The sequence below is a fragment of the Zootermopsis nevadensis genome, unplaced genomic scaffold, assembly GCF_977971745.1.
Source record: "Zootermopsis nevadensis isolate Lab colony 2312 unplaced genomic scaffold, Znev_1.0 Znev_ptg000001l, whole genome shotgun sequence".
Taxonomy (NCBI): domain Eukaryota; kingdom Metazoa; phylum Arthropoda; class Insecta; order Blattodea; family Termopsidae; genus Zootermopsis; species Zootermopsis nevadensis.
The window spans coordinates 6,327,429-6,352,789 of NW_028259133.1; the positions used below are offsets into that span (position 1 = coordinate 6,327,429).

The window sequence follows — 25,361 nt, forward strand, 5'->3', positions numbered from 1 at the left end:
TATGAAGGGTTCAACTTTGCATGCCATTATAGGAATTTGTGGCTTAAGAGTTAATGGCCATATCCGTTTCTTGTAAATTGATAAGCGCAAGAAAGGATGCAGTTGTGGTCAGCCACAAGATACCATACTCATACCATTATTCGTTCACTGCCCTTCTCCAGTTAGTAGTTCATACTTCCGAGCTCCATAAATTGCATAGACTGAAGTGTGGGATTGTACGTTGTGACAGATTTTCCTCAGATCTAACAGCTATAACCACAGTATTAATTAATTAATTATAATCATCATAATACACAGCATTATTGTAATTGGCCTTGCACATAAGTATAAGGCATTTGAACTACATAAATATACATTATGTTTTCATGTTACAAACAAAATAAATAATTTGAAAATAATATATGAATCAATCTTCTCCTACTATATTACAAAGTAGATTAGCCATTCTGTCAAGTTCTTAAAATAAATTGTTCTGAAATCATTAAATTTCTTATATGATGTGAAGCTTTTGTGGCAACTAAACTCAATAAAATAATCTTGGGAAATCAGCCACATGAGTTGGTTACATGAAGAGACTAATGTTTCAGGAACCAACTCCAGCTCCATCGTTAGGGTTCTGATGTGACTGGATACCAAATAATCTCTTATATATAGGTATATATGTTTGTCATGGTTGGACCTTAGCCAATCGGCACTGGTGGACAGAGTCAAACACTCGTACTGTGTGGCTCTGCTTTCCTATCGGTGTTTTCGCCAGACTGCTTGAGCATGTTTGTCACAGGATACCATGCCTAACTAAAGGTGAAACTCCTGTCCCTACCGAAGTTATTGGGATGTAGGCAGGTCTCTGTGACTTCTTTTATAAGGCAGTTTATGCATCCTGTTACTTTTTATAGTATTGTGATGTTGAAGTCAATCTTGTGTCCTACTACAATGTCATGTTTTGCCACACAGACTGGTTGGCCAAGATGTATATGTCTCATATGCTCTTTGCATCTGGTCTTAATGGTTCTTCCAGTCTGTCCAACATAAACCTTGCTGCATTCACAGGAGATATGGTACATGCTGGGGACCTTCAGACCCAAGTTTTCCTTGACAGATCTGAACATATGGATACTTCTCCTGGCTGGGATGTGGATGGTCTTGATGTTATATTTAGCCAGCAGTCTGCTGATCTTGTTTGTGGACACTGCTGGTATGACAACATGGCTAAACTGGTCAGCTCCACATGCTGCAGCTACAGCTCATGTTTGGGCTAGAGAGCCATTGAGATCTGCCTACATCCTAATAACTTTAGTAGGGACTGAGGTTTCACATTTAGTTGGGCATGGTATCCTGTGATAAACATGCTCAAGCAGTCTGGCGAAAACACCAATAGGAAAGTAGGGCCACACAACACGAGTGCTGACTCCACCCACCAGCTCAGACCAACTAAGGTCCAGCCGTGAGTACCAGTCCCAGACAGGCATATGTAGCAGATGATTGTAGTATCCAGTCATATCAGAACCCTGATAATGGGGGCGGAAGTGGTTCCAGAAATGTTGGTCTCTTCATGTAACGAACTGCCCGACAAGGTTGTATCACATTAAATTCGTTGTTTATTAAGAGACAACTATATATTTGTTTTGAACAAAATGAAAAAAATACCCCATTAGGGCTGAAAAGTGGTAAAATTATTTTCTATAAATTCCCATATAACAACTCTCTTTACGCCATACTTGTAGTCTGTCCACCTGGGGCAATAATGGTTACAGTGCTTGGACTGTCATCTTTTGAGCAGGCAAGTCCATGGGAGAAACACATAAATGAAAAATCAATTCTTGCATTACCCAAAGAGTGGTCCTTTACCATAGGGGATTTAAACCCCTATATATGGGGCTGGGTGGACTTCAACTCTGGGTTTAATGATTTAGTGGTATGCTAATGCAATACATGGTTACCTGACAACTTATAAGCCATGACACTCAGCTGATACAGCTTAATGGTCACAGGAAAACAAAATTTAATCAAAAACTGATGGTTAGCTTCGATTTAGTAATAACAGTACTGATGGTATGTGTAGATCAAAGTAACATCTCCTTTTGTATTAAGGCTTGGATAGCCTCCTAGTAACCAGACCAGAAGGAAACTGGGGAGACAAAGAGTTTATGTTACAGATTGAATTATCAGAGCTTGTAAAATATTTGTGTACTTATCACAGGTGACTGACATGTCAGTGCTGAGCAGACTGAAAAGTTGTGACTGTGACTGCTAGCTTTTTTCTTTGCCTTCTTGAATCCTGATAATGGGAAATTTAACACTTTAAATCCCACTGTTAACTATATATACCTCCTGCTTTCTTTAACAGTCAGGAAATTTTGCATTTAGTACTTTGTGTTTTATTTGATTGTCACCGTAAACAGCAATTATTTCCATAAATAGTATTAATCAGTTAATCTTTTTAATGGTGAAGTGTTGTGTTTTCTTTGAGGTATGGGCTGAATTCTTAAATAATGTTCAGATAAGCTGTGGCTTCAAAGTGTTAACATTTTGTATGTGTTTCACTCACTAAGTTCTAAATTTGCTTCTTGTCTATTACATCATTAATACTTAAGTTATTTTCTAACCTGCCAGTTATAAACTATTAAAGACATTTTGTTGTATGTAGTTTATAGTTGAGTAAGTTTGTTAAAATTAAGCAAATGAAGATCATGCAATGTATAAATTTAGCTCTAGAGACAAATTTCCAGTGATGCTTAAAAATCACAAAAAGTGTTTTACATGTGAGAAACACGCCAGAATGACCTTTCATTTCCATAATTTTCACTTATTCTCACTGGTACCTAAACGCGAAAAGCTGTGTCATCACCAATATCTTTGCATGCTACCATGCTGGCCAACATTATGGAATAAATATGATGGAAATTACTCAAAAGGAGTTGGGTGCTTCCAACACAACTAAGATGCACAAGAGATGGCACTGCAATACTTTGTGCACAGTGACTGAATTTACTGATTTTAACACATCATCTACTCTGTTATATGAAAGTAAGTCTAACAGACCTCAGTCCAACAGCAGTACGAGTCCCTGTACTCACTGTGAACCACCTGCCTTCAAATCAATGTGATATTTCAGCTGAAAATTTAATTTCTGAGTTTGGTTTGATTTTAAGGTCATGCCATAAGTCAGAAATTTAGATGCTGGATTCCTACCCTAAGGGCATTGGTTAAACTCCAGAGAAATACTCATGGGATTTGTGGAAGAAAAATGGGATTGTCTTTCAACAGGAATTTTCTCCCTCCCTAATGTCACCCCTAAAGTTTGCATAATTCTGATTGGTTAGCAGATTAACAACTCAGTTTTATATTTCTTCTGACCCAGCAATTGCCTCAAATCAGTGAATATGAGGCAATAAAAAATGGGAAAGTACTTTCATAAGATGAAGCCAGAGAGTAGGAAAATGGTAGAATTCATATCACATCCATGCTGTGAACGTTCTCGGTGAGTATAAGATAACATTGAAAAAAATTTGTATTTGTTGGGGGCGGGGGGGGGGGGGGGGGTAATTAACCCTTTAATACTTTGTGGTAACTGTATGTGGCATCACAGTAACTCTACATTTTGTATGTAGTGTATTTATTTGTTTAAAATGGTACTTAAAGTACACAGTGATTATTTCCCTAACAACACTGATGAATTAATTAATGTTTGTAATGATGAAGCATTATGTTTTTCAGGTAATGGACTAAATATTTAAATACTGAGATGATCTTCAGCTTCAGAGGGTTAGTGAAAAATGCCATAGCAAGTGTTCAGCCAAAAGAGATGTACTGAGTTTTTCATGACTTAAATCTTTGTCAGCTGTACACAAAACTAGTTTGCAGTGCCTGAAGACCAAAGACTGTGTCATCTTCTAGTTCAAATACTGATCTAAAACACCTTATCAGTCAGTCAATTAAAATTACATTTATATTACAATCTTTGGTTTTGTTAGCTTCCAATCAGTGGTATCCCTTTCATTTTTAGGCAACTATATCAAAAATATACCACCTGCTAGATTTATCAGAACATTTTTATTAAGCAAACATAATGACTCACTTCAACATATATGTCAATGTGTTACAATCTGTCATCAACTAAATACATTTGGTGCTCAGTAAGAAGGGCTTAAGCCAACTGTAATATGTATAGACTTAAGCCCTTCTTACTGAAGACCAAAGATATAATTCACTGTTTAAAATCCTTAGTCACTTCAGATACTGATAATATTGTTTACACATAATTTCCTGTGTTTGCATTATTTTATTACCAACACGCGCTTAACAATACTACATACAGAAAGAATTTGCCACCAGAATTTCAACTGAAAACAGTCTATATTTCTTGCCTTACATGGCTGAGAAACAGTATGTCTAAAGCAATGCAGGTTACTTTATTTGGGTGTGGTGAGGTAGACAGCTTTCTTCATTGCGCACCCAATCCAAGAACAAGATACTTCCGTTAGCTCAGACATATGACTTTCTTGATAAAACAACAAAACGAGGAAACGTGATAACACATATCTCGAGTCCCTTTACTAGTATAAGACCTTGTGTGGCTTAACTTTTCTATTTGACAGCTGACAGTGATGTTAACACTGAAATCAGAGCAACTGTTTTGTGTACAGTATGATACTGAGATACAGAGTGCATGTACAGCTTCTTGAGGTGCTTATAGCTATATCAGTTTATACTTGTAATTCGATTGAAACAATATGCAGAAAAGAGATAAATAACAACATGAAATTCAACATCACATGTACATGCAATGATAACATTAAGGTATGAGAAATTGTTTGGTTCATTAACATTAGATTAATTACACTGCAAACATTACTTATTTTCTTCTTTATAAACTGGAAACTGTAAAATCTGTGTCAGTTTAATACAATACAGAAAACATAATTTCCATTAATTTACTAAAATGGTCCGTGTTTACTACTTTCAAAAGCGTGACTTCTGAATGTGCTCTTATTAGGAGCTATGTGACAACACAAAATATGGCTTCTTGATTTCGTGCTGACAACACTGGATGAAACATAACAATGCAAATTTCTTCATGCTGGGAAATTAACAATTTTATGACTTTAGCATGAAGTATCTATGTTAGAATATCATGTCCATGTAAACAGATATCAAATGTAAAACTCAAATAGATGCTTGTAGAGTTAATATGAAAATGCTAAAACACAAAAGACCACATTTCAAATCTTCATTGCATTGAACACCTCAAATCTCATATAACAGTTCCATGATTAGAATCCCTTTGTACTACACAGTGTTATAAATCAGAAGACCACAGTCCAAATATTCTACTGCATGTTAACGAAAAGATAGTTTAATTTGAATTGCTTTTAATGAAGTAATGGTACTCCTCAGCTCTACAGAGTATTAAGTACTTCACTGCTTAAAGCATCTATGGACAGACTACTTTTTGTGTGTCCAAGTACTATACCCAAATGTATGATTTGAAGGTTTCATGGTGACCAAGTATAATAAATTCTTCTTGGGTTACCAGCTGTGTAAGGTGGCTTGATGAAGAAAATGCCAACCTTACATGGCTGGTATCCTGAGAAGAATTTATTATACTGGAAAAAACTGTGCCAATGCCTAATCCGTATCAACTGCCTTGATTAAATCACCTCATTACTAATAAATGAAACGTACAAACTATAGAGAGCCTTGTTACATAATTTTCTCCATTCCTTCGAAACAGTGAACATTTGAATCAAGTGACTGATTTTCATGGTGATGTAATGAATATTGTGCTGTCAGAGGTTTAACCTCCCAATTCTGCTTTACTTCATAATTTCCTATGACCTATGCTGTGTGAAAGCCATACAAATTTCTGTGATAACAGCAACATTAGCACCGTTTAATAAATCCAAACTGTTGTTCTTTCACGTCTCATATACAGTACCACTGTATGATGGTGACAAGTATATGAAGTTTATAGCAAGTCAAGCAGGCACATAAGAGAAGCATGTGGTGGGATCCTGCTCATCTGTTTCTAAGTCATGTGCCTCAGAATATAAAAATAGGAATGGTTGGATATATTTAAATGTATTACTTGCTTTTATTAAACAAACAAAACTCAAAATATGTTATTGCTTGAGGGCAGTAGACATTAGTAGTAATTCATAATTTAATAAAATAATAAGAAAAATCAAATTACAATGGAGTGGTGGACATGCATTTAAATTATTATGAGTAGTAAATTATCCAGATTTAAAGCATGTTTTATTAAGCATGATATGAACAAATTTTCATGATTATGCACTGGGTGCTATTAAATACAGAAATTCCTCAACAACAGATTTCAAGTATACATGGTGTCCAGTTCTGCTAGCCGTATTTGCTTTTATGTAATCATGGTCTGTAACATGTAAAAATGGAAAAATACCCATGATTTTGTTATCAAGAGATCTACATTGATTGGTTGCACAACTTAATTTTTTTCAAAACCAGTTTGTAGCTTCCAGATTATAAATGCCATGCAAATTGTATATGTTATGCTGCATTTATTTTTAAGCATGATATTGCATATTGTGTTTGGTGAATGAAAAGGTAACTTTGGCTTAGAGTAGTGTTAACAGATGCCATGGTTCACCTAATCCCCACTTCCGACAAGCTATTTGATTTTGTCAACTATAGTGATTCTCAGGAAAATAAATGCTTTGGTTGGTGAGGAACTGCTGTATTTATGTTATCCATATACATATATATATTGTACATGGGTGTGCATTATATTAGTCTGTAGTGGATACTACCACTCATGTGAGGCATAACCCTCTGAAACGTAGTCTGTTCAGCCCAAACCATTATGTCATATTTGATATTGTTCAAATTATTCATTTGAGGTTTTGGGTGAAATTTTACAAAAAAATATTTTTTCAAAATTATGTATTTAATGCAAAAATTTTCATTTAACAATATAAATGTTTCCTGATACATTTTTCAAAAAGGTAGATAATAAAGAGAGAAATTTTCAGAATTTAAAATAAGGAAGAAGTCCTGATCGGTCAATATTTTACAAATACCTAATATTGGTCACAAACTGTATTAAAATGGATTGTTGTAATCTGTCTGTAGGTATTACGAAGCTTGTCTGAATTTTCTGTAACAATATAATGTACTAAAACTGTGTATAATTTACTATTGCCAGGTTTTCCAGGTGTTTGAAGAATTATACTTTGAAGATGCCCAGTACGTCACAATCAGAAACTGTGAAAAGTTGATTCTTGAAAGTACAGATATTACATCCTCAGATCTAGAACAGCTACGGCTACACAACATACACACTGCTATTTTCAGTCTTTTCCTACCTTCGAGTCTTTCATCATTAGAAATTGAAGATGTTGGTAATCTGACAGGATTGTCATACCACATTTTTATACATGTGTCATATCTACAAAATTTAGTTATCAAGAATACAAATGTCCAGTTTGTTGAAAGCCATATATTCTCAGATATATCTGTGGAAAGCATCCATTTCATTAATACAACCTTTAAATATCTTAAATCAAGCTCTATGAATTTCACTGGTATGAAAGATAGTCTAAATTCAGTCATCCACATTGAAAAATGCACCTTTGAAAAATTAGAATCAAGTGCTATTTCGGTAAAAGGAATAAGTGCATTTCAGATCTTAGATTCAGAATTTAAGGAGATCCTTAAAGAAGGCACTTTCAGAATATTAACCACAACCACCCTCTTGGAATCCAATACTTTTACCTGCAGTAAGGGAGATGATACTTGTAATAAAGACATACACTTTGGTATACTGGAAAACTTGAAAGGATTTACTCAGCATAATTCTCAAGACATGTGCAAATTACTTCAGATGAACTATTGTAATTCCCAGAAGACAAAGTCATTGATAAGGTCCTTACAGACCTGTTATCCAAAACTCCTTGAATATGAAGGCAGTAAATCATGCATGCCTCTTGAATCAGACAAAGGTCATAATATTTACCTTAATATCAGCCTTTCTTTGGTTTGTATACTTGTTCTAAAAGTAATGTGATAAACCATATATGCTTTTGTGAAAACAGTAATGAACCTTCAGGTTCCATAAAGGGTGAGGAACATCTTGATTGGTTGAGTCACTGTTTGCTTATCCAAAAGGACTATGCTTCATAGAGCTAGTTTGTTAGTTATTTTTAAACCATAATATAAATTGAAGAAAATTTTGAACTTCCAGTATGTCTCACTTGTATCTGTTTTAGTGTCTACAACTTGAGGTTATCTGATGGTAAAATGGATGAAATAAAACAAAACACATGTATCCAAGAAATAAACACATCTCTCATTAAGCATGTAAAATCCAACCATTTTATTGTTACTTTATGTACATTGTTCAAATGGCACTGTGAAAATCACGTACCTCAGCACCAAGTGACTGAAAAAAGTGTTTTGTTACTTTAATCAGTAAGTTACAAGGATGGCACTAAGTTGTTTCATGTACTTCAGCAAGGGAAAACAGAGATGCATTTATTAAAATCTTTTGGAACCATATTTAAATCTGGTTTCTAATACTTCATGCACTTATAGAATTGCAAAATGTAAGAATAAGCACATAAAATACTGGACCATGTGATTCCATAGACTGTTTGTATGTAATTACCTCTTTATTACTTGGAGCTTACTCTTGTAGATAAAACATTCTGAACCATTATTTATTTCTTTAAAACCTAGCTGTACTATTTACAGTGTATTCCGGTTAATTGGGCCATCGGTTAATTGGGGCAGCCGCATAATTGGGCCAGTGTTCTAGTCCCAATTAACCGGAATCCACTGTATATAAGTTTTCTATGACCTCTTGGTTGTTTGTACTTTCATATATGAACTTGATTATGCTGGCTCAAAATAAAGTAGGGCTATGAAGAAACCCCTCAACATTAGATATCTGTAGGACTTTCTTTGCTTCTGCCTCATATGACAAATTCCTACAATCCTGGATACATTATGAGTACAAGAAAATTCAAATAAAGAACGTGTAAGCACATGACTATATAACTCACTTATGAACTTTTTTTAGAAGAATATTTAGACCTAAAGTTCTTTTCTCTATGATTTTTAAGCACTGTGTCATGAACACACATCATGAAGTGGATACAAAGCCCTAAGCAACAAAGGACTGAACATGATAGTAATTGAGTAAAAAATTACCATATGGGGGAAACAAATAGCACATATTTGGAAGAACTGAGAAATGCAACAAATACCGGGTCTACAATTTATGAGGCTGCGGTCGTGCTTGCATTGCGTGGTCGGCCAGCGCTCTGTTGATGTGGGCGGGAGTTGTGCCCGTTCTTCCGGTGGGCGAATCAGTTTCAGTGCCGCTAATAACAGCAGACTACGAATATTTCTCGTCACTAATACATGTTATTACATTAATTGTTCTTATCTTAAATCACAAAAGATGTTCAAAGTGACTTACTTGTGCTTGCATGCAACTTCACATCTCGTTAACATGTTTCGAAATACTTGACGAAGCTCTTCTTGGGAAATTGTCAAATATTTTCTTTAAGTGCTTCTGCAGTGTGCGGATTGTTTACATAAACTCTGTTCTTCAGCATGCCCCACAGGTAAAAAGGGTTTAAATCTGGGGAACGCAGAGGCCACTGATCGATAACTTGTTCACCAAGCACTTCTCTTAATGCTAACATCGACCGATCAGCTGTGTGAGCTGTAGCATTGTCTTGCATGAAGAAACCGTAAGTCTTTTCTTCATCGGCCATTTCTTGGAAAAAGGGTCTAACTATTAAATTTGCATAACGTTCACAATTTATCCGCACACTGCAGAAGCACTTAAAGAAAATATTCAGCAATTTCCCAAGAAGAGCTTCGTCGAGTATTTCGAAACATTAAGTATTCTCTGTAAAAATTAAAAATATCTGATGAGGAACAATCATGTATCTGAATGATGGACTTACTAGTAGAACTGTAAACTGCTGTGTCAAGAATCCAAGATTAGTATGAAGCTTGCAGTACATATCACAAAGTTTGATGTTCTCGTCAACCAATCTGCGGTTGTTGTTCTCAAATTTATTGATCACCTTTCTGTACAAGTCTTCTTGTTCTTTAGGCCTGTAACATTAAAATTAAAATTCTAGTAACACAGAAAAGTTTGAAGTGATCAGTAAATTATCAGAAAAAAGTTGTGTGGAAAGGGTCAAAATAAACAACTAAGTTTCAAAACTACAATGCAATTCATTTACCATAGGCTACACATTTCTTAATCATTTGAGCATGTGACTTGCCCATATGTACTACACGAAATATGCCTACATTTAACAATTTTTTTTAAACATGCCATTATTCAAAATTAAAAACAAATTGGGATAGGACTACTGACATAGTATTTATGTACTGTATGAAATATGCCATTGAAATTCCTAGGCAATATAATGCACCTCAGTTCTGAAAACTTGAAATTATAAATACTGAATGCACTTTGAAATGTATGGAAGAATTATTAACAAATAACTTGAGAAACTTATTCAAATAATCATGATGCTCCCAGGTTTTATGATAACAGTATATGAAGATTCAATGTCATGTTAACAAATGCTATCTTGCCTTGAGTTATTTCAAGTCAGTTCACATGTATAAACACTGACAGTTTTTAAAGAGTAGTAGTATGCGTAAGATTTTCTAAACTCAGTGACTCATGATATTCCAGGAACATATTTTAAAGGACCTTCAAAACAGATACAGGTTCCAATTCTAAAAGGCTTTGACAAAGGTAGATTACACTTAAAATTATTCATTGTCAGGAATTTTTCCATTGTCTATTCTTTACAGGTTTCATCTAAGAAAGAGAGCAAACATGTTAAATGTCATGCACTTTATTTATTTGTGGTTTATGTAACAATGCTGTTAATAGCTCAGACTGAACAGCATTGAATGATGGGTTGGAAGGGATATGGAAGGAAGTGACCGTGGTCTAATTAAGGCTCTTTCCTGGCATTTTTGTGGATGAACCAAGTAAAACAATGAAATCAGTTATGATTGCTGGTATCCAGCTGATATTTGAATTTGTGACCTCCCAGATATGAAGCAGCAATGATAATCTCTCAACTCTGATGTTTGGTAAATCTTGTTCAAAGGGCTATCATACAGCTTAACAATAAAGACTGCAAAGCTGAACATGTCGAAGTGCAGTACCCATGCTTCAGCAGTGGGGAAGTTTAATGAACACTAGATGTTCTTAGTCTTAGTATGGACAGGGAGGGGGAATTAGACTTTTGGCGGGGTAACTCTAATGGAGAAGCCACAGATAAATTCAAAAGAAACAGGTATCACACAACCAACTTAACATCACAATATGAATGTTTCTTACATAATTGTTTTTCCTCGAGAATCTGAAGACATATCAAGAGTGCTGCTGCTACTACACACTTCATGGGCTGGTTTTCCATTGTTTTCCTGCTGCTTTTCTTTCATTACTTGAAGTGCCAAAGAACAAGGCAGGCCCAATTTACGACGTAATTGTTCTTGTACATGTAGGACTTCATGCTCCTTCTTTCGCAATTCGTGGGTATGTTGACAATCATGCCAAGTCACTTGGGCCATCAGACGATGCACCTGAAATATATGTAATTTGTTTTATGTGGCTGTATAAGCAATATTTTCTTTGTAAGATTTTAGGTTTTCACAGCGGTGAGTATGAAGATTTCTGTCTTCTGGGTTGTTGCACTGTGTAGTCTTGTCGATGTTTACCAGTATGACCTCTGAAACGTTGGTAAACATCGACCAGACTACGCAGCGCAACAACCCAGAAGACAGAAATCTTCAATATTTTATTTCTATGTACTCTTCCTAAAATGACACTTCTGCTTTAACCTCACAATTTTACTCATCACAAAAATGATATAAGACTCTGCTGCCCCTGGCAATGATGAACAAGATGGTGTACACAATAGAAGAGCATTAATGAAAAGACTTTGTCAAACTGACAGTATTATTCAAGTTCAATGTGAATTTTCAACTAAATTTTTAGCACAAGAGCTCTAAGCTGGTCTCCGGTAAGCAGATATTGAAATACAGAAAATGTGGCTGACAATAAGAAGGGTTTCAAGCTTTCATGGGGATTTATTATTTATGTTGAACCTGCTTTTGGGTGCTTGCACCACATTGAATTTGGCTTCTTGCTGACATTTCAGAGGCCCTTACTGCCTCTTTCATTAGTGCTGAAGTAAGAAAGGTTGCGAAGTAGCTGGTTTATACCAGAATGAGGTCATGGGAATTGATCAGAACCATGAACAAGGAGGGGCAAGATGCAACTATGCCTGTGTCAATGAGAAGGAGCCCTTTGTGGGGATGAAGGAATGTGCCCTTTTAGGGGACCTACACGTGGGTGTGGACGACTGGCACAGGATGTCAGTGACTACATGCGGAAAAAATAGATGAGAGGAGGTAAGACAGAGTATGAAGTTACTGCAGCTGTTACTGACCATCTGGCTGTGGCATCCTCTCTCCTTAAGTGTAAGGATGGCATTCTTCCAGGCTGGACTGGACTGAATTGCTGGCAACAAGCTAATTTCTACAAAAGCAGGTTCAACATCAGGAAGGATGTGTGTACAGAGTTAGAACATCAATAAAAACTGTACATACTCAACAAGTTTGGTATACAGTTCCAAAATCTCTTTCAAGACATCACACTTTCATTCCCTACCACAGTAATACCAACATGAATGTAGCAACTCTCATCCATGAAAAATATATCCTGATTATAGTGGTGATTAGTTCCTTCATAACACTGATGACCATCTATAAGGCTACATGACATCATATCTTACAGGACCAGAATATGAACATTCACTACCGCAAAAATCACAAATCTCACACAGGCAGAACATCAAATTCTGAGTAAAGTGAAAGTTTACTGATACAATGTGGACATAAGAATTAGCCACCATGTTCATCTGAAATGAAAGCTGAACAACAATATAATTCATTTTCCCAAGACATTTTTCTAGCCCACTTTCCTTATTTTGTATGAAAAGACAAGCTTATGACACCATGTATATTCATCTGGGAGTATTGAATTACATAAAACTTAGATCAATGGAAGGAGAAGTTCATTCTCACTAATATCCTTGATTTTCCAGGTTAAGCAACAGTAACTATGACCCTATCTCTGCCTGTTATTTCCACATTGGTCTGCCCTTGAATAACGATACCAGGTTCTTTGAGCCAAGTGTATGTATGTACACAGTAAACGCCATCACTCAGTACAATAAATCCTGATGAAAGAAACACAGTCTCTGAAACATTAGCAGTTCATTCCATGCTGACATGGTTGATCATCCAAGAAAACTTCATTGCAAAATTATTATTTCTAGATTGTACATTGAAGGACGTGAATGAAGTAGGAATCATAATTTCTTCCCAGAACTTCTTGAATTTACCTCATCTTTTCCAGTTCTGAGATCACATCGAAGTTTATCACACTCAGTAGTTAGTCTTCGCTCCTTCTCACTGGCAGCAGATAATAGCCGTTCCTTGTTTGACAATTCTGTTTTCAAGCGATCTACTTGAGACTAGAAAATATATATATCAAAATAATTAAACATATATGAATGTAAGGCCTTAGCAGACTCTGAATGTGCACTACATTAAATTTCATTTTGAAAAGAATGTGGATTAGAAGTGTTTAGTTAAAGTAACTAGCTGTCCCATTTCAACAGATAGAAATATTAACACTTTAAAGCCCAGTGGTAACTATGTGTACCACCTACTTTAAAATCAGCGACTTTGCATTTTGTCTACATTGTGATTATTTCCTTAAATGGCATCGACAAACTGGTCTTTTTAATGAAGCATTGTTTTCTTCAAGGCAGATTGTATCTTCATATACTATTTGGACAAGCTTCAGATTCAAAGGTTTAAAGGAAACAATAAATTTTACACAAAGATAAGTTTATCAAATTCTGAAATGGTGAAGGATATTTTGGATGGCAGGAAGGAATAAATTGTCCAATCCAATAACCAGTTCAAAATACCTAGCAATGTTATAAACCTAACCACCAAGTGGAAGCAATACACAACAGTGACATATCATATTACCTGAAGGTTTTTATTGTCATATGCTACTCTATGCCGTACGTCTTCCACTTCATCACACTGCTGAAGAGCAGATCGGTGAAGATGTAATAAATTCCAAATTGTGTCTATTAAAGAAGATACCAAGGAAGTCACTTGTGTTTGCAACAATACACTATCTTCTTCATATTTCAATTGAGGTAGTGGCCGTAAACCAAAATATTCAAGTTCCTAATAAAAACAGAAGTAAACTGTAGAATGCAATACAAATTTTCACACTGTAAGGTAAAGTCTTCCCTGTGCTTAAGCACCGCAGAAGATGTATGCTCTGGACACTTTACCCTTAAGGAAATATTCCCTGGTATAAATTGAATAGGATCTGATTGGGCCCAGGAGCCAGTATGGACATGGCAATAAATGGAAAACTCATGCCTATGAAGAGACTCAAATCCTGGTTGTCCAGTCTACAACCAGTCTCCATACTGACCGAGGTAGAATAGCTCATGTAAGTCTTCACATTGATGTCCTTAAAAACAGATGCAGAATGTTCACAAACTTTTGCTGTGATTCCTGACACTGGTATGGTATTGACATTCTGTTCACATTTTTGACTGGCTCGGGGGCCCTCCAACCCTAATATTCACATGTATTAGAGAATATTTCCCTGCAGCAGGGAAGCATCTTGTGGTGTGGTACTTACATACTACAAAAACTTTAGTGGTCACTGAGTTATGTAAGAACAGTGATTGGTGATAAATAAATGACAAACTCAAGACATTCACTAAACAGGAAGTTCAGGAATTGGGTTACTATACATAAATGCAGAAGTAACTTAGACTATGTCACGGGCATACTAACATATCTGCATAATTAGAGATATCTCTGATTTAACAACTTGAAGTGTAGTGGGATGTATATTTAATGCCAGAAAGGCACAATGTTGATTCTGCTGTACACAGTTACATTCGGGCATATGAACACATAAAGCACATTTGTTACACCAAATAAGCAAAAGAATTTAGTCTCCTGTAAATCAGTCACTTTGTTGGTATGCCCTTGTGGCATGATGCTCTTTTAGCGTAAAATGATGGGATGATTAATGAATAACAAATTGAAGGGCATGGAGGTGGTCATGGCCTACTATCCCACTAAATTTGGCTGAAAGGAATAAGGCAAATGTCTGACCACCTCAGTTAGGTAGGTCGATCTTCAGGCCAAGATTTAAACTCTAGAGTTCTGGAATATGGGGCAGGAGTACTAACCACCTGGCCGTGACATTCAGTACACTATGCATGCAGTATACTTAAATGTGACGTACAATAACCGACTTAATACCATTAATGCGGTTAACCTTACTGTGACACACAATGACGTAGATTATCTCAATACCCAGTATACATTCAACATAAAAAAATAAATCTTACATCTGACAAAGGTGGAATGGAAGATATAATGTCATTAAAACTAGAACATGAAACTGACGAACTATTGAGCTCAAAAGATTCTTCGGAACTTAACATGATACCAGTCTCAGACAATTTTTCAAATATCATGAGCACATAAAGTACACCAACGGCATTACAAAACTGAAAATGAAATTATAACTACGCATCTACTATGCCGCTCTCACTTTCATGAAAAATGGGAAGTCAGAAACAAAATTATACATATCGATATATCGAAGAAATCAAAGTTAATCTAAAATTAGTGGCAAAAGGTACAGAATGTGAGTGATTCACTTTCCACTGTTCATTGCACTGAACGACCGTCTTCTTAACTCATAATTTACAGCAACTAACGTAATATAGCCCGTCACAGTTGACGGGAATTAAACTTTTTTGTGTTGAACAATAATACAATTTATTGCAACATTATCTTTTCAAAACACTTTGAAAGTACAAATTTTATATAATGTCTTTATAAGGTAAATTTCACGTGAAAAAAGCTTCACTTCACCTGAAGCCAGAACAGACTACTGTTTAATGTATAATTAATTCTCGGGCTACCAGCTGTCAGGTGGTTTGGAAAGTGAAAAGATGTTTTCCAGATTTTCGCTTTTCAACCGCCTGACACGGCTGGTAGCCTGAGATGAATTCATTGTATACAGTGTATTGATTTTGGAAATTGTTGCTTGGTGGAGAAGGAGTTTTTGGATTTGGAATAGTACACAATGTGTCAGAGGTAACATAAATAACAGAAAAGTTCTAGCAGAAGACGTCGTCTGTGGTACAGGGACTTTGTAACCTGTGGTACCAACGAACGTGCGTTGCCAACTGCCGATTTTATGTTACATATGAAGTTGGCAATGACGACAACGAATTAGGTTCTTTTAGTCGAGTGCCTCGTGAATATGGTAGGTATGGTAGTCGTTTAGTTAAAATATATCATTAAAGGGAATCAACATCATCTACTTTATTTGCAGTTTCAGTATCATTCTGAAATTAAATATGAATCTACCGCTTAGTGAGCTTATTAGTTGGATTATTTTTTATTTTACTGTCTCATGATAAGTTGGGTCTATATCTAACACCATGTGTAGAGGTTCTTGATTAAATATTTTGTGAGTATTAAATGAATTTTTACAAACTGTTATTAGGAAGTTGGTGTATTTCACGGCGCCCAAATTTTTTTTTCAGACGAAAGGTACGTCAAGTTTTGGTAAACGTCGCAATAAGACTCATACGCTGTGTCGGCGATGTGGTCGCTCATCTTACCATATCCAGAAATCAAAATGTGCGCAGTGTGGATACCCCAGTCGTAAATTAAGACACTGTAAGTTGGCGAAGAGTTTTTTTCTTGAAATTCACAGTGTTGGAATCACATTTTTATTGTTGCTACATTGAACTTATATGTCTCTACTTGAAAATTGTAATTACTTTTGGACTGTTGCTTCTGTAAGAAATGTACATATTTCTGAACTGTATAGTTTAATCTCAACGTACTATTACATTTTAGCATGCTTCTCACTTGTGATAAAGATAGATTTTTACCATCGTTATTTGTATTTTACCTTCAGGCCCACTATCAGGGCCGTATAGAACCAGACTTTGTCATTGTTGTTTTGTTTGTGAGTTTTGTTGCATTTTAATGTTCTGTTATGGTCTGATGTGAATGAATTATGTGTTGTTGCCTATACCTCTTCAACATTAGTCTAGCATACCATTCTGGTAGGAAGAGAATGAATCTCACCATGTTGAGATTCAGTTTATTTTTCAAATTCTAGTTTTATCCAGGCATATATAGCTGAAGAAACTGACATACCTAGCCAACAGCAACTCTAAAAAAATATGGCCAGTGATGCAGATGTTGATGAGAGCCATAATAGGTGTCTTCTGGAACTGTTGCACAGGGACGTAGTTGTGTTGCTAGTGAATCTGCTTGTTCCATAATGGCTGTTCACTATCTTTGTGACAGTGCTATTCTTTAAAATTATATTTTCTAGAAGAGGTAAATGATAAAGAACTGTGGTTTCTGAATACTGACATTGCTTGATGGTTAGAGGATGTTTACAGTTATGACACAGGCTGTCTTCCTTCTGTTTAGCCTGTAGAAAGTTTTCACAGCAGTGAAAGTAAAATGTTACAGAACATTTTACTGTTATCATCATATTGTTTTATCCACGTTATATTTGTTAAATATAACCTTGGATTTTCTTACATCATCACTATGTTCTTAATTGAGATGAGATTATCAGTGTTGAACGTTACAATGTTGCTTTTCTGGACTGTGACACTAGACTAATACGTAGATATCAGCATTTTTGAGATACATACTATCCATCTTCAGGGCTGTGGTGGGAGTATCCAACCAAAACCAGTCAAAAAGCTAACTTAGAACAGCCATGCTCAAAACATGATATCCACTGCTCTGTTAAACCATTCCTGCATAGCTGGATTTGGGGAGTAGTGTCTTGTAAAGTATAACAGGGGATGTGCTTACACCAAAGGATTTTTGTCTTGGTATAAGGCCTTGACATGTTCTAACTAGGGCTGTTGCTGTTAGTGGGAGGTGGTTTCCATGTGGTAATTTGCCCTTTGTGGGAGGCAGACCAGACCCATTTTCAATTATATCTTGCCATTTTTCATATAGCTGAGGAAGAACATACAAAACCTCAGTCACGACAGCTGAATTGTGTTAGACGCTAATTGTGTTACAGTCGACGCAGTAGATTTTGGCCGGTGGAAAAGCTAGTGGAGCTGGCGGACGGGCCTACTCCGTGTACCTGAGGTGGCACGGTCAGTGTATTTCTTTTGTTTGGGCGTTCAGTCCGATAAGCTCCTCGGTGCAGTCAGCATTATACTACCCCACAAGTGACTCGCTCCTAGCCTTCCCCTTGAAAATTCCACCGGCCAAAAACTGCTGCGCCAACTATAACTTTGCTGCTTATTAGAATGTCATTATCAGTTACCTGTGGATGGCTGCAGGCTGCACCTAGTAAGTACAATTGCCTACCAAGTTGCTGAAGTAAATGGTTTAAACTCTCATTAATGCTGTGATGTGATCAGTGACAAATGGAATTCCAAATCATTGCGAATTTGCCTGTTACTAATATACTGAGGTACATTAGTTGCACTGCGAAACACTTGGTTCACAACACTTGCAACTCCAGATTTGGCTGTTGAGTTGGAGTCGGTAAAAATGCACCGACCTCGTTATAAAATCTTAAGAACATTTTCGCTTTAGAGAGATTCATTGACACGTTGAGCCACATGGTGTGGGAATAATGCTTTGTAACTTTGGCTCTGGTACCTTAAAAATACAAATCAACTGATTTATGCAATAACCATTAAATGTGTATTTAAATATAGGTTATAAGTCTAAAAAGTATCCTGATGATTCACGTGGTGGTGATGAAATCTCTTATGGTACCATTTACCATTTTAGTAGGTTTACCATTATTAATACATATTGAGCTTTTATGAAGGAGTCGGAGGTTTTAGTACTGACTCGACAGCCCTGCTGTGAGCAACAGATTTCCAAATGGGGCATCCATAGTTCTTATTAGGTTAGATGAGTTGCTTATAAAGCAGCACACCATGCCTGTTGGACAGGCCACTTCTCTTTTCTTTTGCCTGCCTTAACATTGTATCGAAGATCACCCCAAGATACTGTGTTATTTCGAACCACTGTTTAGGTCTAAATAAACCGAGCTGTCTGGGCCTTTGGTTGCATCTCACACACAGTCTTAACAAAGAGCAATGTAGTACTCTTTCAGTCATTGGTAGCAATCGTTCAGCTCTACTGAGATAAGTCTCCAAGTAACTGACAAGCAGTGATGATTTATGGATATCAGCTATGAGAGCCATGTCATTGTGGCAGGAGGGTGTAAGCATGTTGTTTACATACAGACTGAAGAGAATGGAGAAATGAAATCCAACCCAAAACTACGCTAGACCACATGCTGCAACGTGTAGTGGCTGACTGGAGGGACATGTGGAATGTCCAGGAGTTAAGATATGAGGATATGGTTTTTTCTAATTAGGACAAGAAGTTTAGGATAGTAACCTAGTAATGGAGACCTTTTACCCATAAAGTGTTGAAGGCTTTAGCCACGTCTGAGATCCCCTCACTGGTTAGCCTCTCCTCTTGTCAAAGTTCCTGTTGACTTTTTAAATAGGAAAAGCCAGCTGCAATGTGTACAGTCCACAGATCAGTAGAAAAGCCCTGATAGGAATGCGATATACACGCACGCGCAAGATTTTGCGGTGAGTAACGAGCTGCTACTAGCCAACCTAAAAGCATTTGTTCCACAACCACTGAAGGAACAACAGACAAAAGGCTTTCATAAGTTCTAATGAGTATAGCTTTAAAATTACCTCACAGTGGCCGAGCGAACTCGGAGTCAGAAAAGTCAGTTGCTTCTTCAGACTCAACATCTTCACAAGCAGTCTCTTCGTCATTGCTACTGTCATTTGGATTGGCAATAATTATTGAGTTGATCACGTCAGCAACAACCCCGTTGCGTTCCCAATATTGTTCCAGTTCCACATGTTGGCACCTTCCCAATCCTTTGCAGTCACAGTTGCAATCCCTTCTGTTGTTAAATTCAGCAGCTGCTTCAAAGACAGATCCCCTGTCATGTTCTCGCAAACATAGTTTTTTACCTTAGACCATGCTAGTTCTATTGGGCTAAGGTCACACATATGTGGAGGCAACCTAACTACAATGTGACTATGGGCGTTTAGTAACAGATCATTTCAGATTTAACCGAATATTTTGATGGGGCTTTATCTGCTTGTACACTGTGGTACGGAGCGTTATCAAGTACTACCACTGAACTGGGGGGCAAATTCTGTAACATTTTCTCTCTAACCCACTTTTCAAAATTTTAATTTGTACTGTTCATCTGACCATGGTAGTCGCCACTTGCTGAGCCAGCTTTATATATCAGTCCCGCACCTTGATGGAAACCAGCACGTGATCCAGCATGAACCATAATCAGTATTTTTCCAGCATTTCCATCAGAGCATATCCCTTTAAATTCTGTACTTTGTCAGCACTTTTTGAAAGTTAAATTGCTGTCTACCCAGCTTTCATCTAGGTAGAATATTTGTCTTCCTTCATTGCAAAGCATCTTAATATTCACTAAATACCTCCCTCGCCAGTTTACTATGTCTGGCCTTTCAATCAAGATCTTGCACTTACTTAGACATTTCTTCCACTTAAACCCTAAGTTATGTAAAATGTTCCGTAGAGAATCAACACCCCATGGAAAGTCAATTTTTTTTTAAATATGGGCAGTAGGTCTAGGCCGGTGTTTCCCTGGCGTGTGTAAAGGTGACAGTGCACCCTTCTCATCTCTATCTATTGACTCTTGCATTACCTTCTTAATTAAAGCCTTAGATACACCCACGTATCTGGCTGCCCTGTCTGATGCACGGGTCAAGGGAAATTTGAGCTCTTTCTGTCTTGCTTCCACATCACACAGCTTCACTAGCTGGATATTACTTCCCACTCTTCCCTGTGAATAGTTTTCCCCTGTTTACGTACACTCAACATCTTTAAATCACCTGTGATTGAATATAGAATATTATTACAACACCCACAGAACACAGTACAGATGCACTCAATACACGCTAATCTCAACTGCTTGATCTTTTCAGTCTGTGTAGTAGCATAACTCTCTGGCGTGTCACACTTCCCACCAATAGCAGCCCTCTAGTCCACCAGGCAGTAAACATTCCCCCCTCACTGCACCAGAAACCACTTCCCCCGCAGGGCTTTTCTCGTGATCTGTGGACAGTACTAAGTCTGGATCAATACTCAATCTGATCATCACTCAGCAGACCATGTTCTATGAAAAATTGAGTATTGCAATTCTGAAGTTGTATGTGATTTGCCAGCAAATGTATCAGTACCGAAAATTAAGACAATAAGAATTTTAATTTATGAAAAGAATAATTGTGTCAGTTGTGTGGTTGCTTTTAATATTAATTGCTATACTTAAACATTGTAATAAAATGACTGTTTATGTCTCGAAGAATATCTTTGGAATTTTAGTGCCCTCCAAAAGGTACGCCTTTCTAGTCCCAGTTTTATTGTGTGTTTCAGTCATATATTTTGGTAATACCATTGTTTAATATATTTACTTATTTTTTAACAGATAATTGGAGCGTTAAGGCACAGCGCAGGAAGACAACCGGTACTGGTCGAGTACGTTTTCTGAAGATAGTGAGGCGCCGATTCAGGTTCAGTACATTTGATTATCTTTACACTTAATTTTGTTTGTCTCTTTACTGTAGCTTCATAGACCACTTCTATTGGATCAGAGATTGATATTTAATTTCTAGATAGTGACCTATAAAAAGTATGGATATTTATAAAAAATGTGGCATTAGGTAGATGATATGTAATTGTGTTGCAGGGTGATGTCAGTATTCTGTGTAGTGTTGTACCCAGTTGCATGGTAGTTTTTTTGTTAATTGAAGTGGCAGATTTGAGCAACTTCATGTATTCTTAGATGCTACTGGAAAACTAATAATGGGAAGAAGTGCAAAGATGTTGCAATAAGTCAGATATAGGCAAAGAGTAAATATGCTGAGGTGCTCTCTGGAAGATGTCGCAAGGCAACTGGTTGTGAAGGTGCTTACTCAGTTCACTAGAAGGTTGTTAAAACAGTTGTGAAGTTTGTGTATGTAAAGCCAGTGTTCATTACATTGTGCACAGTGCTATACCAAGACTACTGCGTGCTGTGAAGATGGTCCAGTTCATTGGTGTGACTGCTCTCTGCATGTGTGATGAAAATAAATCCTTTTTAATTGTTGTATCATTTAATGAAGCTGATATAAAACCTACTGGTACTTCCATTCAGCAAAATTTTGTTTTCTGTCCAAACATCAGTGGTAAAAACAGTTAATCTAGTAGTGATGGCATATGTTGAATGATAAAATGACTCTTGAATAACAAATTAAAGTACTATCACAGCATGGAAATAGGAAAACCACAATAAACCTCAGGCAGAATAACCAGTCTTAATGCTGAGTTTTGAACTGGGACTATTGAGAATACAAATTCGGAGTGATAACCACCCTGCTGTGGTGATCAGTGCCACTAATATCAAAAGAAAAGAAATAACAATTCTGTCAGTAGAGCCAGCTCCTGGAACATCATTTGTTTAATGTCTTCTTCCTTGGCCCTACAACCCAGTGTGGGTCTTGGCCGCCTTCTTTTTGGAGGTTTTCTGGTCTTTTTGAAGTGTGCATTTGTGATAAGCGAGTGACCAGCCCACTGCCTCTGCACAATTTCTGCTTGATCCTGATTCCTGTCTGCTAGAACCATCTAGTAGAGAATCAGGGAAACTTGGGTGAGAAATAGCCGCTGAATTTTGCTTATGGAACATCTTGTTCATGCTCGCAAGGTTCTTTTACATGCTGTAAATCTGTGATGTGGGATTGCTGACTTTACTTCCCCTCCGAGGGAAGTTGTGTTATGGATTTTTATCACCCTTGAAAATCTATCGACCTTGGCCAGGTTTGAACGTTCAAACCTTGGGTCCAGTGGCGAGCATGCTAACCACTACTCCACTGAGGGTGACGTGTTTAATATGTAGCTCAACATAATATTCAGTCGTGTACCTTTAGAAAGTCATCAGTAGTCAGTCTTCAAGAGATCATATGACCGTTTTCCTGTGATTGTTATTTTCTGCCATTATCATATGTATTTAGTAGACAGGCATAAATAGTCATAGAAGCTGACATGACTTTAAACCTGCCGCCACCTTGAAATGTTGCCGGAGAATATTGTACAATGCATAGATGAAGTGTACACCAATGAAAGGTGTTTCATTTAGCAAGGTGGAGTACCATCACATTACCACAACAGCTTGAGAAATTCTGTCAGTGCTCAAATGTGGAACAGGTGGAAATGTGTTGTATCAACACCGATCTGACCCAAGTTCAGTAGACATTTAATTCTAGTATACTTGAAAAAATGTATTATTGACACCAATAACATGAGATCTGTTGGTGCATGATACTGAATTTCTGAGTGGTTATTCTACCAAAAGTGTGTTTTCAGTTGTGCAATGGTCTAAAACAAGAATATACTTTTTAACTACTGCATTTCAACTTCTCTTTGTGATGGCATGCTAAAAGGTAATGTCTGGTGTGTTCTAAACCCCCAAGAATATATATTTTATTGAAACAAAACAGGGTACTTTTCTTGAATTATCTTCTGTAGATTTTACACAATTCTCAGTGTAATCACCGCTTCAGCCTGCACTTCAGCCAACATTCTTTAGTGTTTGAATCTTGTGATAGAACTGTGCATCTTATTGATGGAACCACATCTTCACCACTGCATTTGCTTTATAGTCTCACAAGAAACTGTGTTCTCTCAGACGTTCCTTGAGTTGTGGTAATAGATATAAGTTAGATGACTGAAGTCTGGAATGTATGGTGGATAGCCAAAGACAGCGAAACCAGGGACTTGATTCTCTATAGACATAAACTCATGTGAGGCTTTGCAGCATTAAGGAAGAAAACCGAGAGAGTTTTACTACTACAATTTGTCGACACATTCTAGTTTTGGTTGAGATTGTATTTTACATGAAGACCTACATGTGCTGTGTGTGGAAGTGACTGATGGAGAATTCACGTGAGGGGACTCCCCAGCCAGCTGCACCACTGCTTTGAGGGAATCACCTAGCCAGACATCCAACCCATGCGTTGGTCATTGATCGAAAAGACGGGTCGCTGGTTCCATTCATAGAGGTCTTATTCTGGCAAAGACACCAGAATTGTTGTGCTGTGCATACATATCCTAACTTGTAAGACTTGAGGTTCTCACAGCAATGAATAATCATATTCATCGCCCTGATGACGGAGGCAGTATGACCTCTGAAACATTGGTTAACATCGACCAGACTACACAGCGCAACAACCCAGAAGACGGAAATCTTCATATCCTAACTTCTCATGTTATAAGAATCCAAAGGTTCAACACTACCATTCATATAGGCTACCAATGAATGTGATTTGAGAATTTGTTCTAATTTCTTAATGAACCTCATTTCTTACACATTCTCAGTTCTATATATTTTGATTTTGTTGCTTATGTTTGTTACATGCCATGTTCACATATTTATATTTACTTCTAGATCAGTTTCTTTGTGAGCCTTTATGTTGTTTTAGCTTTTATGACAATTTATCCTTTGTGTTTCAGGAATGGATTCCGTGAGGGTGGCAAACCAGCACCACGCAAAGTTGCTGGATCATAAACTGGAATGCATTTATAACATGAATTTTGTTTGATGTATTGGTACAAAACAAGTTGGTAAAATAAAAAAAATCTGTACAACGAGAGAATTTCTTCCAAATATTGCCTCATAACTTCCTGGTAAGCATGCACCTGTCATCCATAATACAGTAAATAATTATTAGTAAATAAAATGCATATTTTTGTAGAATTTGTTGGTAACAATTTGCAAGCTGCACGTTTTGTTAAAATTTTATCATCTTCAGGCTCCGCTGTATTGTACACTATTCAAGTGTGTGATAAATTGATAAAATTGAGTTATTTTGGCAGTTTGTTGAAAATAAGCTACAAATTAAAATTGTCATTAAAGCATGTTTTAAATGTTAAAAAATTTCATGGAGTGCAAGAATAGTATTGTAAGATTTTTTTGACATAAATACGTCTATAAGGGAGGGTCATTCGGCAAAAAAGTGTAATGAAAAAGGGGAACGAAAAAGTGTAACAATGGTTACCTAGGGAACATCATCTGTTTACTCGGCATTATTGTTACCTATGAAACGTCATTTGTTTATTCAATATTATTGTTACCTACGAAA

General features: G+C 36.7%; 3 protein-coding genes across 5 annotated transcripts in view; 2 read left to right on the top strand and 1 right to left on the bottom strand.

Annotated features, from left to right (window-relative positions):
* The window catches only part of LOC110829256 (uncharacterized), a 20,447-nt gene extending 4,607 nt beyond the window's left edge, over positions 1–15,840 (bottom strand). For 2 of the 3 annotated variants that reach the window (XR_002542925.2, XM_022062811.2), the window contains exons 1-5: positions 15,495–15,838; positions 14,095–14,301; positions 13,437–13,568; positions 11,366–11,610; positions 9,957–10,110 (exon numbers count right to left, since the gene is read on the bottom strand). Coding sequence is in view for 2 of the 3 variants with exons in the window: in XM_022062811.2 (XP_021918503.1) it covers positions 9,957–10,110; positions 11,366–11,610; positions 13,437–13,568; positions 14,095–14,301; positions 15,495–15,623 (867 nt within the window). In the remaining variant the exon portion in view is untranslated. Of the gene's footprint in view, positions 1–134; positions 250–9,956; positions 10,111–11,365; positions 11,611–13,436; positions 13,569–14,094; positions 14,302–15,494 lie in introns of all 3 variants that reach the window. The other variant, XM_087360120.1, reaches the window with a different exon arrangement.
* LOC110829257 (uncharacterized) lies at positions 3,607–8,921 on the top strand. Its single transcript, XM_022062812.2, has 2 exons — positions 3,607–4,800; positions 7,184–8,921. The coding sequence occupies exons 1-2, from the start codon at positions 4,648–4,650 to the stop codon at positions 8,042–8,044; spliced, it is 1,014 nt and encodes a 337-aa protein (XP_021918504.2). The 5' UTR covers positions 3,607–4,647; the 3' UTR covers positions 8,045–8,921.
* A 423-nt stretch (positions 15,841–16,263) lies between the features above and the next one.
* On the top strand, positions 16,264–24,867 carry RpL37a (ribosomal protein L37a). The gene is made up of 4 exons (XM_022062814.2): positions 16,264–16,423; positions 16,707–16,842; positions 21,674–21,758; positions 24,733–24,867. The coding sequence occupies exons 1-4, from the start codon at positions 16,421–16,423 to the stop codon at positions 24,785–24,787; spliced, it is 279 nt and encodes a 92-aa protein (XP_021918506.1). The 5' UTR covers positions 16,264–16,420; the 3' UTR covers positions 24,788–24,867.
* The last annotated feature ends 494 nt before the right edge of the window (positions 24,868–25,361 follow it).

Bases quoted from the DNA above. Each gene is read 5' to 3' on its own strand.
- LOC110829257 (XM_022062812.2), top strand. From the start codon at position 4,648: ATGATACTGAGATACAGAGTGCATGTACAGCTTCTTGAGGTGCTTATA. The intron at 4,801-7,183 runs GTATGAGAAATT...TACTATTGCCAG, and splicing joins CATGCAATGATAACATTAAG to GTTTTCCAGGTGTTTGAAGA.
- RpL37a (XM_022062814.2), top strand. The intron at 16,843-21,673 runs GTAAGTTGGCGA...ATTTTTTAACAG, and splicing joins CAGTCGTAAATTAAGACACT to ATAATTGGAGCGTTAAGGCA. The intron at 21,759-24,732 runs GTTCAGTACATT...TTTGTGTTTCAG, and splicing joins ATAGTGAGGCGCCGATTCAG to GAATGGATTCCGTGAGGGTG.